General features: G+C 41.0%; 1 protein-coding gene across 1 annotated transcript in view; it reads right to left on the bottom strand.

Moving 5' to 3' along the window:
* TLR3 (toll like receptor 3) overlaps positions 1–14,434 on the bottom strand; it is a 309,450-nt gene that overhangs the window by 208,923 nt on the left and 86,093 nt on the right. The window contains exon 2 of the mRNA XM_044062513.1: positions 10,481–10,960. Within this exon, the coding sequence (XP_043918448.1) occupies positions 10,481–10,915 (435 nt within the window). The 5' untranslated portion in view covers positions 10,916–10,960. The remainder of the gene's footprint in view (positions 1–10,480; positions 10,961–14,434) is intronic.

Raw genomic sequence — 14,434 nt, 5'->3', positions numbered from 1 at the left:
GATGGTTTGGTTTAAAGCCACACTGGAAACCACCTTAGGCATGAAGGAAGGATTAGTTCGTAGAGAAACTCTGTCTTGATGGACAATGAGGAAAGGTTCCACTGCCATTAGTGCCTGCAGCTCTGAGACTCTTCTAGCTGAAGTTATTGCTAGCAGCAGGGCAGTCTTCCATGATAGGAACTGCAGATCTGCAGAGAAAGCTGGATCAAAGGGAGATAGCGTACATTTTTCCAGAACACAATTGAGGTCCCATGTTGGTGTAGGTGCTCTCCGGGGGGTCCTAATGTTTTTTAACCCTCTGAGGAACTGCCTTAGAAGTGGATGCGAAAATAAGGGTGGATCCGTGTTGTAGTGGGCTGAAATAGCTGATGCATGGATTTTAATGGAAGAAAAAGAAAGTCCTTTGTGTAACAGCTCACTTAAATACTGTAGAATCTGAGGCATGTGAGGCTGAAGTGTGTTTTGGCCTTTAGCTTGGTTCCAGGCACAAAACCTTTTCCATTTATCCGAATAGGCCTTCCTGGTGCTGGGCCTCCTAGCTTCCAGAATAACATCCATAACTGCTTGGGAAAGAAGAGCTGGCTGGATGCTTAGGTGATTTGCCATGCAGCCAGATTTAAGGTTTTGAGCTGGCTGTGAAGAATCTGATTATTTTGCTGTGTGAGCAAATGGGCAATTTGTGGTAAAATCCAAGGTGGGCCCTGGGCCATATTCCTCAATAGTGGGTACCAGTGCTGGCGTGGCCAGTCTGGGGCTATGAGTATCAGTCGTGGTTTCTCCTTTCTGACTTTCAGAAGCACCTTTGTGAGGAGAGGCAATGGAGGGAAGGCATATACTGTCAGGTTTTTCCAACTGAATGAGAGTGCGTCCACTTTCCAAGCTTGATGGTGAAGTGACCTTGTACAAAATGTTGTTAGTTGATAGTTGTGAGGACTGGCAAACAGGTCTATGTCTGGAAGGCCCCATTTTTGAGTTATCATTGCAAATACTTGTGGATCCAGTTTCCACTCATGGGGATCCATGATGTTTCTGCTGAGGTCACCTGCCAATGCGTTCTTTTTTCCTGGCAGGAATTGAGCTTGTAACTGAACTTGGTAAGCCAGAGCTGTGTTCCACAAGGTCGTTGCTTGCCTGCATAGAGGGTAGGAGTGTGTACCCCCCTGTTTGTTTTGTAAATTTCCCCAAAGGAGTAGTCTTCAGGAGGAGAAGCTGAGGGTAGAGAATCCTCAGCATCAGAATCTTCATAAGGGGAGAAGGAGTAATCTTGGTCCTCAGAAGAGCCTGAGGAAATAGACACTTGTTCAGAGGAGGCATATTCTTCCTCTTGTCTAGGCCTTTTTTTGGGTGGGGGTTGGGAACCCCTGATTAAAGAGATCAAATCTTCAGCCATTTTGAGCATCTGTTTCTTAGGCATGGGGCCTTGAACTGGAGACTGAAGTGCAGTCTTTTTAGGTTTAATAGGAGTCTTAGTCTTAGGGTACGTTTTTATGGTGAGCGTCGTCGGTCTGAAGATGCCTTCAAAAACCGAAGGAGTTTCTGCAGCACCGGCATCTTTTTCAGCAGAGTCACTGGAAGGGCTAAACAAAATGGCTGGGTCGGCCTAGCACTATCCGCCAAAAGTTCCAAAGCGGTCTCGGGTTCCAGATCTGCGGTAGTCAGGGGCTGTGTCGGAGCCTCACTGAAGACCGGTGAACCGGAGACTGGACCAGCCGAGGCCTCAGAGTCTGGCTTGGGTCTAGGCTGCCTGTCCTTATTCTTGCGTTTTTTGTGCACGCCGGTAGTCAGTTGCTCCGACGGCATAGTGTAGTTAAATTTTCTACCGAAGTAGTGTCGTGCGAAATCAAAGCGTCTTTTTATAGTACGCTTATTAAACCTAGCACAAAAACGACAACCAGTGACGTCGTGGTCTGGGCCTAGGCAAGGTATGCAGTAAGAATGACAATCCTTATGAGGTATTTGCTTCCCACAAGAAATACAATTGTTAACTTTTTCTGACATCGGTCTGAGGCAAGAAAAGTTTCCCCAACGGGGTACTTAGCTTTATTGAAGACTTCTGATCTGAAATTTGACTTCGAAAATCTCAGGAGTCAGCCGACCGGCACTTGCAAACTGCTTCTGCTTCGGGCACCGCACAGCAAGAAAGACTGAAGAAAATGGTGTCGGATGCATTATATATACCCCTGGAGCACTAACGTCAGGGAAGAGGTGACAGCAACCGACGCCGGACCGAGACTTTGGAATTCCGGCCGACTGCGGGACCGCCTGATGACAGGATAACCCAAGTGTGATGACTGCAGCAGGGTAACACGATGAACATCTAATTGTATCAACTTATCACTCTCCATTTCTTGTTTGCAAAGATTACTGTGTAACTGTATAACAATTGTCTGTATCTGTATAACAATTGTCTGTATGTCAATAAGACTACCTTGTAACTTATTGTAAGCTACACTCCCACATGTAAATTTAATTATCTCTATACCTTTTCTTTTTGTCAAGGTTTTAATTTGTGGAGCTTTTCTCCCCAGGCTGGGCCCCCACTGAAAATGAGTTCCTGACCTAGTCGGACTTTTGCGGTTAACTGCATGTATGTATGTATGTATACATATATGTATGTATGTATGTATGTATGCCTGATTAAATAAAACATACAGAAAGGCCCATTCAGGAAAAAGAATGAAAACGCTATCCAGGCAATGGGCCTAGAGGAAGGGTAATCCATTCCCACTCATGACTTCATCCAGATCAACTGATATGGTTAGTGCACATATTTAGCTTAAATATAAACCCCTATGTCACTAGATGGGTTGCAAACTGGCTCAAGGACAGAACCCACATGGTTAGAATTGCTGGAGCCATGTCAGACTCCAAACCAGTTACAAGTGGCATCCCACAAGGCTCAGTCCTGGGACCTCTCTTGTTTGGTATATATTTCTCAGAGGTACAGGCCAACACGGAAGGACTGTGGCTGACCAAGTTCGCAGATGACTGCAAACTGGGCGCCATAATCGACTCTCCAGCCGACACAAGCATCCTCCAAAAGGGCCTCGTAGAAACAGACAACTGGTGCCAGAGCCATGGCCTCAAGCTAAACGCCAAAAAGTGTATAGTCATCCCCTTTGGCAAAAACAAAGTGCCCACAAATTACCACATAGGTGGTAATCCATTAAGTACAGAAGAAGTAATTAGGGACCTGGGGACCCAAGTTGATAGCAATCTCTCATTTGACAACCACGTGGCCAAAGTGGTTAGAAAAACATTTTATATAGCCCACCTAATCATGAAGGGATTCACATCTAGATTAGCGGAGGTCATCGTGCCTCTTTACTTATCCCTCATCAGGCCCATAATTGAGTACAATGCCCGTTTTGGGATGTACCTTACCAAACACCTGCAGCAACTGGAAAGACCCCAAAAGTACCTCACCAAGAGGATCAAAGGGCTCAAACAGATGCCATATGCTGCCCGGTTAAAGAAACTCCAGCTCTACTCAGTGGCATACCGCCTGCTCAGAGGTGACCTGTGCCTGACGTATAAGGCCATGTCCAACCCGGAATTAAGGGACATGCTGCACCTCAAAAAATCCAAATCCCATCGAGCTACACGCTCGAGAGACTTGAACCTCAGCATTGAAATAAATAGGACATGCTGGAGGGACAGATTCATAACCCAGAGGCTCCCTTCACTCTGGAATAAAATCCCAGTCCAGGTTAGGCAGAGTCCCTCATTGACTCTTTTCAAGAGGAATCTTGATGAGTGGATGGGAGATCGTAGGTTTACCCCGGGTATCACTTCTGTGTCACTGTTAGACAGAGGCACAGTATACTAACCTCGAAAAAGGGCATAGCAAAATTAATTTAAAATGGGTGGCGAAAGCCAAACATACTCTGGCTAGGCTTATAAATGCCCTAGGGCAGATAGCCTAGTATGAACCTATGAACCTATGAACCTATATCTGACTTTGTAGGCCCTGTATCTAGAGCCCCCCCTCCAAACAAAAAAAAAAAATAAAAAATAAAAACTTACAGGGAAGTGGTAAGAAAAAGGAGACCTAAGGGGAAAAAGGTTCAGAATACCACATTGTGAAGCACTGAGATTACAAAGGCTGACTCACTCCTGAGATCACAATCAAAGCAGTGAGTGGTAAAAGTTTAAAACAGCTGTGTAACAAATAAGCAAAACAGACATTCTTAAAACAGGCTACAGAAATAGACATTTCTGGTGCACTGATCACAAACAGTGGTACGTGTTTAGCCATCTGGCAATCCATTGTAAAAAGTTCACTAAGCCACAGCCTGACCCTTTATATAAGTAGCATGGAAAACAAATAACTGGTTTATCTTTAACTCTTACCGTAGTTTAGGGTACATGGCATACAACAAATGAACAGACAGTCCTTTCTCTCTACAGCATTCTGTCTCTAGAAAGAAATGAAAAAAATGGACAGGCTAATTGACCCATTTACTATAAGCCACGGTGGTGCAGCGGTAGTGTTGTCGCCTCACACCAAGAGGTTCTCCCGTGTTCGATTCTCAGCTGGAGCGCCTTCTGTGGGGAGTCTGCATGTCTCTTCGCGGTCGAGTGGCATTCGAAAGACATGCGTGAATGGGCGTGCCTTCGTTGAAGGTTGGGCGTCGAGCTGGCACAGTGAAAAATCTACTGCCAATCATTAGCGGACCAGAGTTCCTCTGTGGCCCCCTAACTGGGAAAAGCCGAAGGAACAACAATTATGGATGATGAGCTACCTCATGATCAGATGACAGTGTCAGAACATCACGTACCAAGACAACTCAGTTTTCCTTTACTTCCATTTATTTTTAAAATGTAAAACAATATTACTTTAAAAGATAAAAAACCCACAGAATTGTTATAGATGATTATGTAATTAATAATATGAATAAATATAATTACCTAAACTTTAAAATAAAAAAATTACCTCAAAATGAATCTGAAGTGAGGTGGCATGCTGCTCATTCATAGAGTCATGGAAACTACAAGATAACTGGGCCAGGAAGCCATTAAGACATTCCCAGTACCCACCCTAGGCCTTACCCCCCTTTTTAAAGGTTGGACAAGTCAGGCATACTAGGGATGAATTTATGAATGCCTATCCAATTAGCTTCCATTTGAAGGAAGATAGTGACATGCACTTCTTAATTTGGAGAGGAAGTTTACTCCAGGGAAAAGGTAAGCACTGCACAACAAATCTTGTTTACGTACATTTAAGTCTCTGGTCCTAGTCTTCTTTCGGCTGCGCCCATTAGGGGTCACCACAGTGGATCATCTGTTTCCATTTCTTCTAGTCCTCTGCATCTTGCTCTGTCACACCAATCACCTGCATGTCCTATCTCACCACGTCAATAAACCTTATCTTAGGCCTTCCTCTTTTCCTGTTACCTGGCAGCTTCATCCTTAGCATCTTTTTCCCCAATATACTCTGCATCCCTCCTCAGCACATGTCCAAACCAATGTAATCTTGCCTCTGGCTTTGTTTCCAAACCTTCCAACCTGGGCTGACCCTCTAATATACTTATTCCTAATCCTGTCCACCCTTGTCACACCCAGTGCAAACCTTAACATCTTTAACTCTGCCCCGTCCAGCTCTGACTCCTGCCTTTTTGTCACTGCCACGGTCTCCAACCCATATAACATAGCTGGTCTCACTACCCTCTTGTAAACCTTCCCTTTCACTCTTACTGGTACTCATCTGTCACAAATTACTCCTGACACTCTTCTCCACCCACTCCATCCTGCCTGTACTCTCTTCTTCACCTTTCTTCCACACTCGCCATTACTCTGAACTGATGATCCCAAATATTTAAACTCATCCACCTTCGCCACTTCTACTCCCTGCATCCTCACTATTCCTCTATCAGTTCTCTGGTCCTACTAGTTGTAGGACTGTTTGATAAAAGGTATTGTACTATGGATTCCTTATAATCTGATAAGCAAGGCTCAGACCATCCCTACACAGTATATAGGATGCAGACTACAGGTATAAAGCTTCCAGTCTCTGCTGGTAGCGCAAGTTTTTTTTTTTACAGTGAGATACATCTAAAAGGGAACACCTAATCTATGAGGAATGCAAGGGGTGAGCACTCCTTTTGATCTTGAAAATCTACCTTTTGCAATAAGTTATGTACAGACTTTCTTACTACCACTATAACATAATGGTCAAACATAAGGAAACTATGTACCCAACATTTCTCACTACACTCTCATTTTGAAGTGTGGTGTTGTCTATACTACAGAGTGAAGGGAGGTTTTTTTTTACCAAATGCAACAGTACTGCTCTTTACTGAATTTAATTTGAGACCATTTTTAGTACACCAATTTATCAACAAATGTAAGCACATGTTGAGAGTGCGTGTGTGTCAGACGGGTACTTGAGGAGCAGACCTAGTTTACAATCATCCACACTCTGGTTAACCAGAGATCTCATCCGTGATTTGAAGATCAGAGAAGTAGATGCAGAACAGCAGAGGTGCCAAGACAGATCCTTGAGGAACTTCACAGTCATATGTATGCCCTCTGACAAAACACCCACCACCCTTCACAGTGTGGTGTCTGTGTGAGCACTTTCACTCAGCTAAACTGCAATCCATCTAACTAAATAAGGGTCAATTTTGAGTGCATTTAGGTTGTTTATTATGTCAATATGAGCAACAGTATCAAATGGCTTGGTAGGGTCAAACCACATTACATGGGCAACATGCCAGCTGCCCATTGCCTGTGTCACCATCATGAAGAAGGGTACCAGATTCATCAGACATAATCTACCCTTAAAGCTAAACGGCTGGGGGTCAAGTATGATAATTAAGCTATCAAAAATCTTAAGTCTGTTATGATATGTTCCATGGCTTTGCATTTGAGACTCAGAGAGATAGTTCTGCAATTCTGCAGTACAGCCACACAAGAGAAAAGGCAACATCATATGTGCTTTACCTGCGGAATCAAAGCATGTTGCTAAGCTAAAGTTGAATACATTACTGCCAGCACTTGTTTAATGCCATTTATTAGGCAGCCAAGTATACTACATGGGCCCATGGAGGAAGCATTTTTTTTGTTTTGAGCACTTTTTAGTAAATGCTCTGTGGTAACAAATGCATTTTTTTGTTTTAGGGAGTACTTCTAGTAAATATTCTGTGGTAATAACTGGGGATCAGAGAAATTCAGGCATGTGTGGGATATGAATAGTTGTTTTAAGGGTGAAGTTTGTTCTGAATTTGCTAGTATGTTGGCAATATCCAATGTATCTGCGTGAGTGTTTTCATTTTGAATGAGTTCTAAGTAATGTTGAGCATTACACCTTATAAAGAAGGATTTGTAGTTGTCTTTCTTGCTAGTCTGAGTTCATCAGATGCCTTTGTTTTCCCGATGGCATTTTGCAGTTCCTTTAATACCTTCTTCATGTTACCTTTGATCTGAGGAACTTTAATTTTATGATGTACTTTAGGTTATTTTTCTTTACGGACTATTTTATTTATGCGTGTGAGCCACCATGCTGGTTTGCTCTTGTTCTGATTGGGAAAGCTAAGTTAATTCATCCAGGTGAAAAAAGAATTTGTCCGCATAAACACTTGTCACATCAACATTTTGGGTAATACAGCTACATGTGAATATGAAGACACTGCCAAGAATTTTAGAAGATGTGTACATTTGAAGTCCTTGAATTCAGTGCATTTGCAACTGAAGTTTTAGAGATTGTAACGGAGATTACCAGCTTGTGATCAGACAAGTGGTGAAGAGAATACCACAGGAATAGTACATACAGACGCCATGTCTGCAAGGACAAAGTCAAGAATGGTTTGTTTTACAATATGGTTCAAAGAATTTTTGTTTATGGGTCTAAGTAGCTTTGGGGATATCCTATATATGCGACACAGATTTCCCAGTTAATCATCAGGCAACATACCTCTCAATCTCTTAGAGCAAGAAATCTGAACAAAGCCATAAATGGGGGGACAAAGGGCCAAAATAGGGACAATTTTAAATATTGCTCTTGACATACTTCGAAAGTTGACAGAATAACAGGTTTTGCGTTAGCATGAATTTTCTGAAGGATATGAAGTCTGAAACTCAAATGTCTCATTATTTTCTGACTTCAGTCATTAATAACTTCCTAATGATTTGCCAGAAAACCGCAATTTAATGAAAAAAAGGACCAAATATATGAGGTAAAAATATGGACATCCTACGAAAATCTGTACAGCTGAGAGGCATATCACGTAAAGTCTCCAAGATGATGGAGTTTCTGTTTATAGGAAGCTCATCAAGAATGTTTAGGAATCTAACATGGTTTTCAGGGAATGTAGATGGGTCCTGCAGCTAGCTATGATCTCATACTTGCTCCTCTGTTTTAGAGTCTCTCAGGAATATGTCTCCAGATAATGTGATCTCTAAAACTTTGATACGCCAACACTGTTTCCACTGGGTCCAAAGGCAGGTACATATACGCAAAACCCAGGTACAAAGCGAGTGTTTGCGAATTTAAACTAAGTTTCAGTAACATTATACATAAGAATGCTCTCCAAATACAGGAGGGCTTCAAGGTCTGGTAATCTGTCACTTAGCCTCCTAGTTCTGAACATAACCACCATGATGTGGTCTTCATAGGTGTTTACTAAGCTAACGACCATAAGGGCCTTTTTAAGCATAGCCATGCATCCCAAATCTCTGACAAGTTCTGATACTCTTGATAAAGTGTAAGCATGGGCCTGGGAGATGAACCATTTACAGGTTACCCGTTTGCATCAGAGAGAGAGGTGCCAGACCAGGGATGAATTTTTGGTTTCCCATCCAATTGTTCAAGTTGCACTTGAATTGGTTTAGGGAATAACTCTGCTTCACATGGATGGGAAGCCTGTTCCATAGATGGGGTAGTCGCTGGGATACATACCTCTCTCTCTCTCCAGCAGGACCTATTTATATGACAGACAAGGTTTAAGTCTTTAGAATGGGTAATTCTGGTACTGGTTTGTTTTGTGGATATGCAGGAGGTCCATCAGAGTGGGGTCTGACAATGCCCTGTATGCCAGTCTTGAGCTTGATTTGTTTTACTAATTAGGCTGAAAGGTCCATTAGCTGGACCTTGCCTAAAAATAGGCACTACTGGAGGAGCAATGGCTTTTGATAGTATATGGAAGCCTTGTAGTGAGAGGCGCAATCCATCACTGGCAAAGCGGTTTTGACTGTCAAGTATATCATCCCACACTGACATACAGTGGATCACTCTAGAACAGCACCACCTATTTAGCCAATTGTTGAAACCTAAATATTTAATACTAGTTTGACATCATTCTTACGAAGGAAGGATTCTGTTCAACGTACTTCCTGCATTTGTGACATGCAGAGAGAAGACAGAGCTTTGACATGTCTCTCTGCATATCGCTTAGAGGTTTGTGCACCATTCCATTTACTTCCATAAGGACCACCACTGTGTCCTAATCATATTTGTCTCTTTTAAGGTCCTTAAGTGTTAGCTATCTTGGGTCCCTATTGTCCAGCCTTATGACAGCAGAATCAGTGTACCTGACTACGGATTCACCAGTCACTGTTTGCCCAGTGTACTAAGGCACTTGATTTGGGACAATCTACCACTTGGTGACACTTAGCTGTGGTTGTACTAATATGTCTAGTATACTAAGGCACTTGATTTGGGACAATCTACCACTTGGTGACTCTTAGCTGTGGTTGTAATAATATGTCTATTTTACTAAGTTTATGTTGGGTCCTATTCTTAATGGGCATTGGATGCTTGGGCTAGGGACTTTTTGACAGCTTCAGCAAATGGTAATTTAGACTGAGTTTGTGCGGAATGATGTGTTAGTATGTGCTGCTCACAAGATATGTTTGATGGTAAAAGGGTGGCTTCCAACTTAGTTAAGTATTTGCATCTCTTACAACAGACTGTCAAGCTAAGCAATAATTGTCTGTGAGCATCAGACAATTGTTACATAGCCTGCATTAGACAAGTGCTATGTGGCTGGTAAAACTAGCTTGTTGACCCTCCATTGTAGTCCAAAGTACAAGAGAAAAGGGGCTCTAAAAAAGCTCATGGTTTACTTTACAGCATTTAACAAAAAAATTAAATGGAGTGAGTTGTATTTAGCACTAACAAATGCTTTTACAGTTATAAATTCTTAAAATAATTAAACGATTAAAAAAATGTCTCTGGAGCTCATGAATTTAGTTCATTAACTAGTTTTTCTTCCATCTTTTCTGAAGCTGTAGAAGGTATAGAACCTGTAAGCCTTGTACTAAGAGCTGCAGTAATGTCTTACTATACAATGAATAAATTCCACAAGTGATGCAATATGTAAAACTCTAAAACATAAGCAAACTCCTTTCAGCAATAATATTAAGGAAAATTTTCAATAGTATTGGACATTTGAAAATAAATAACTTTATAAAAAGGCAATGCATCACATCCTGTGTATGTATACATACAAATATATCTAAATTCCTTAACATTACTTACCTGTAACTTTAAAAAAGGATCATTGGTGATAGCAGGAATTTTGTTATACTGCAGAAACAATACGGTTAGATTGCTGCAAAATTGAAAGAATTTATTGGTAAGATGGTATATTACATTATGTTGCAAGTTCAGCACTTCCAGAAGAGGCAAACTGGTGCACAGTCCCTCCTCCACCTTGGCAATAAGATTGTAGCCTGCATCTAGATGAGTAAGTTGACTGTATCTGGACAGGACCCCTACAGACAGTGCCTTGAGCTGATTGTGGGAGACTTTGAGTTCTGTTATGTTCACAGGAAGATCTGAAGGAATTTCTTTGAGTTTCAGATGACTGCAATCAGCAAACCGTTGTACGATTTTACATTGACTTTGAGCAGCCACTGAATGTAGACAGAAGAAAAGGAAAGCGGACCACATTTCATAAAAGACGAAAAACATCTTTTCTCTAACAGTCCCATGCAGCTTATATCTTGCTAACTTGCTCTAGAAAGAAAAAAAACAGTAAAAACATAAGAATAACTGCTTTAATGTCAGAAAACAATGCCCAACAATGTGATGATTTTATTTACCATTTCAAATAAAAATTGCACCGAGTACAAACAGATCTATACTCATCCAGAAATAATACTCTGCCTTATATTCTTCAAAGCAGTACAATTTCTCAGGTAGGATATCTTATAGCAATAACCCACGCCTGGGTATGGATAATGCTGGATTTACCCACGGTTGGTGTGGTTTGGTCACGAGGGCGAGGCCCGAGTGGCCAAACAAAGACAACAGTGGGTAAATCCAGCATTACCCACACCCAGAATTGGGTTATTGCTATTATACAATGACATTATTTAAGAAAAAAAAAATATTATTTTTAAATAATGGCATTATATAATGCCTCCTTGCTGCCCTTCCACAGCTGTCTGGTATTCTGCGGCAGTTCTGATGTACTGCGCATGCGTATGCTTATGCAGTACATCAGAGCTGTGGGCAAAAGCAATGGAGAAAGCAAGATCTCCGTTGCTTTTTACAAACTGTCTCGCTATGTTTAACATAGTGAGACAGCTTTAAAAAAAAGCAAGGGAGAATCTCCGTTGCTTTTTTAAAGCTGTCTCAGTATGTTAAACCCATTTAACATAGCAAGACAGTTTTGAAAAAAGCAGAGAAAGCAAGATCTCAGTTGCTGTTTACAAAGTGTCTCGCTATGTTAAAGGAGTTTAACATAGCGCGACAGCTTTAAAAAAGCAATGGAGATTCTCAGTTGCTTTTTTTAAAGCTGTCTCGCTATGTTAAACCCATTTAACATAGCGAGACACCTTTCAAAAAAGCAAAGGAGATAGGAAGATCTCCGTTACTTTTTTTTTTACAGCTGTCTCACTATGTTAAACTCCTTTAACATAGCAAGACAGTGTCTAAACAGCAACAGAGATCTTGCGTTCTACATTGCTGTAATAAAAAGAGTTATACTAATGGAAAAAGTCTGGGCAACCGGACCTTTCTCCATTACTATAACTCTGATTTATAACATGCATGCTGATCAGTGTGCATGTTTTGGAATATTAATGGGTGGTCGTTGTATAATACTTAATATACCCTATAACAATGAGCATGAGTACTAATGAATGCAGGTGGGTGATGTCACTTTCGAGCCTTGCATATTAGGAACCTAATCCTCTGATATTTACAATTTGCAACATATCTAAAGGGATATGTGTATAAATACTTAAGTAAAAATCCAGAAGCTGCAGCCAAGACTCTACAGACCAACACACGTTGAACAAATTTGTAACAACTGAGTCTAACAACGACAAATTCTGTCTTACTAATTAATCAAAAATTATTGGTTATTTTCAGTTTTAATGACAAAGGTACAACGTTAATGCTTAGGTAATTTCTGATACTTAAAAAAAGATGCACCAATGTTAAAGAAACTGATCAAATTCTTGTGTTGACTGACTTATTACAAACAAAAAAAATACATCACTTGCATTTTTTTCTACACATGAATCTTCATTATGGCTCCTGAAATCTGTATCCGTGTATCAGTCTAACTACCTGCACACACACACACACACACACATATATATATATATATATATATATATATATATATATATATATATATATGATATAGGGAAGGTGCACATTGTAAGTCAAATATTTGTAATACACATTTCTTATGTAGTAAAATGAAAAGGTATATATATATATATATATATATATATATATATATATATATGATATAGGGAAGGTGCACATTGTAAGTCAAATATTTGTAATACACATTTCTTATGCAGTAAAACGAAAATGATAAAAGGTGAAAATGCACATTATTTGAGTAAAGCTCTCTAACGTGTCGTGTCTTGACTTGACAGGTCAAGATGCCACTCACTCTGTGCATATGCAAGTATATATATGATTTTATCAGCTAAAAGCAAAAGTACAGATCACTGAACAACAAAAGGCCAAGAAAAAGACAAAAGTATAAAAATATCAGTCTTTTGACCAAAAATCACAGGACTGAGCACAAACATAAATAAAAAATGCTTTTCCAGGGGCAACCTCCCCTGTACCCCCATGTTGGAGGCAAGCCCCTAATACTCTTCAAACTTAAATATACTAACACCACAGCTGCACCAACTCTGAAAAGAAAGAAATTCCCATAAAAAAGAAGTTATGTACTCACTATAACGTTCCAGCTGAGTAGTAGTTCATTTGTCTTCAAACTGTGGATTACTGATCTGTATCGGATCCAGAAATCGGCCGCATATCCAGCATCTGATCAGAGCTCAAAGCTCGTCCCTTTACCCATAATGCCCTTGTCTCCTTGCTCCCTTCAGATCGAGTTTGCTGTCCAATCTATTACTCACACCGGACCTAACAGGACCTTGTCACTACCAGAAAAAAATTCCTGAACAAAAAAGAAGGACAAGAGCACTCCGAAGGTGTCCACCTTCTACATTTATACAGCCAACAAACAGTTCAGACAAGGCCGGGGGAAGGAGGGATGGATGGTTGAAGACAAATGAACAAATACTCAGATGGAACATTATGGTGAGTACAGAACATCTTTATCTGAAATAGTTGTCTTCATTTGATCTTCAACCTGTGGGACAGAGTCAACTACTAAAACACCTGGGAGGCCCTCATGGAAGGACATTCTGGAGCACATCGGAGCCAAAGGATGCACATCGGAGCCAAAGGATGCCCTGTTCCTGGATACAATGTCCAACTTATAATGAGAATTGAAGATATGAGATGAGGACCAAGTGGCTGCAGAACAGACATCGTCCAATGGAACTCTGGACCAAAAAGCTGCAGAAGTAGCCATAGATCTGGTAGAGTGTGCTTTCACCTGGCCTGGCAGGGAAGCCTCCCTGACAGAATACGCTCGAATGATACACTGGAAAATCCAATGGACAATAGTAACGTTGGACACTGTTTCTTACTCTAAACCTGTTTTAGGGAAAACCAAAAAGTTGGTCAGACTTACAAAATGCTTTAGTCCTGTGTAAATAGAAACGTAATTGTCTGTGTACATGCAACAAGTGCAATTTATATTCTCCCTTATTTTGAAAAATTGGAAAGAAGACCAGGAGATTAATCATCTGATTATTGTTGGCCTCTGAAGCTACTTTGGGAAGAAAAGATGGGTTATTGCGCAAAGACACCCTGTCCTTATGAAAAATCATATAAGGGACTTTGACCGATAGGGCTTGAAGTTCCGACACTCTCCTGGCAGAAGTCATGGCAACTAAGAATCCTGGCAGAAGTCATGGCAACTAAGAATGCCATCTTCCAGGACAGAAATTGCAGATCCACTGAACCTGCAGGTTCAAATGGGGGGGTGGGGGTGACACTAAAGCCTGAAGCACTAATGTAAGATCCCATGGTAGTGTAGGATCCTTCACCGGGTGTGGGGGGGGGGGTCATAGAAGAAAAGTATCTTTACGGAAAGTCTTGCAA

The sequence above is a fragment of the Protopterus annectens genome, chromosome 2.part1 (genome assembly GCF_019279795.1).
Source record: "Protopterus annectens isolate FY-2018-M chromosome 2.part1, PAN1.0, whole genome shotgun sequence".
Taxonomy (NCBI): Eukaryota; Metazoa; Chordata; order Ceratodontiformes; family Protopteridae; genus Protopterus; species Protopterus annectens.
This window is presented reverse-complemented; position numbering and strand designations above follow the sequence as displayed.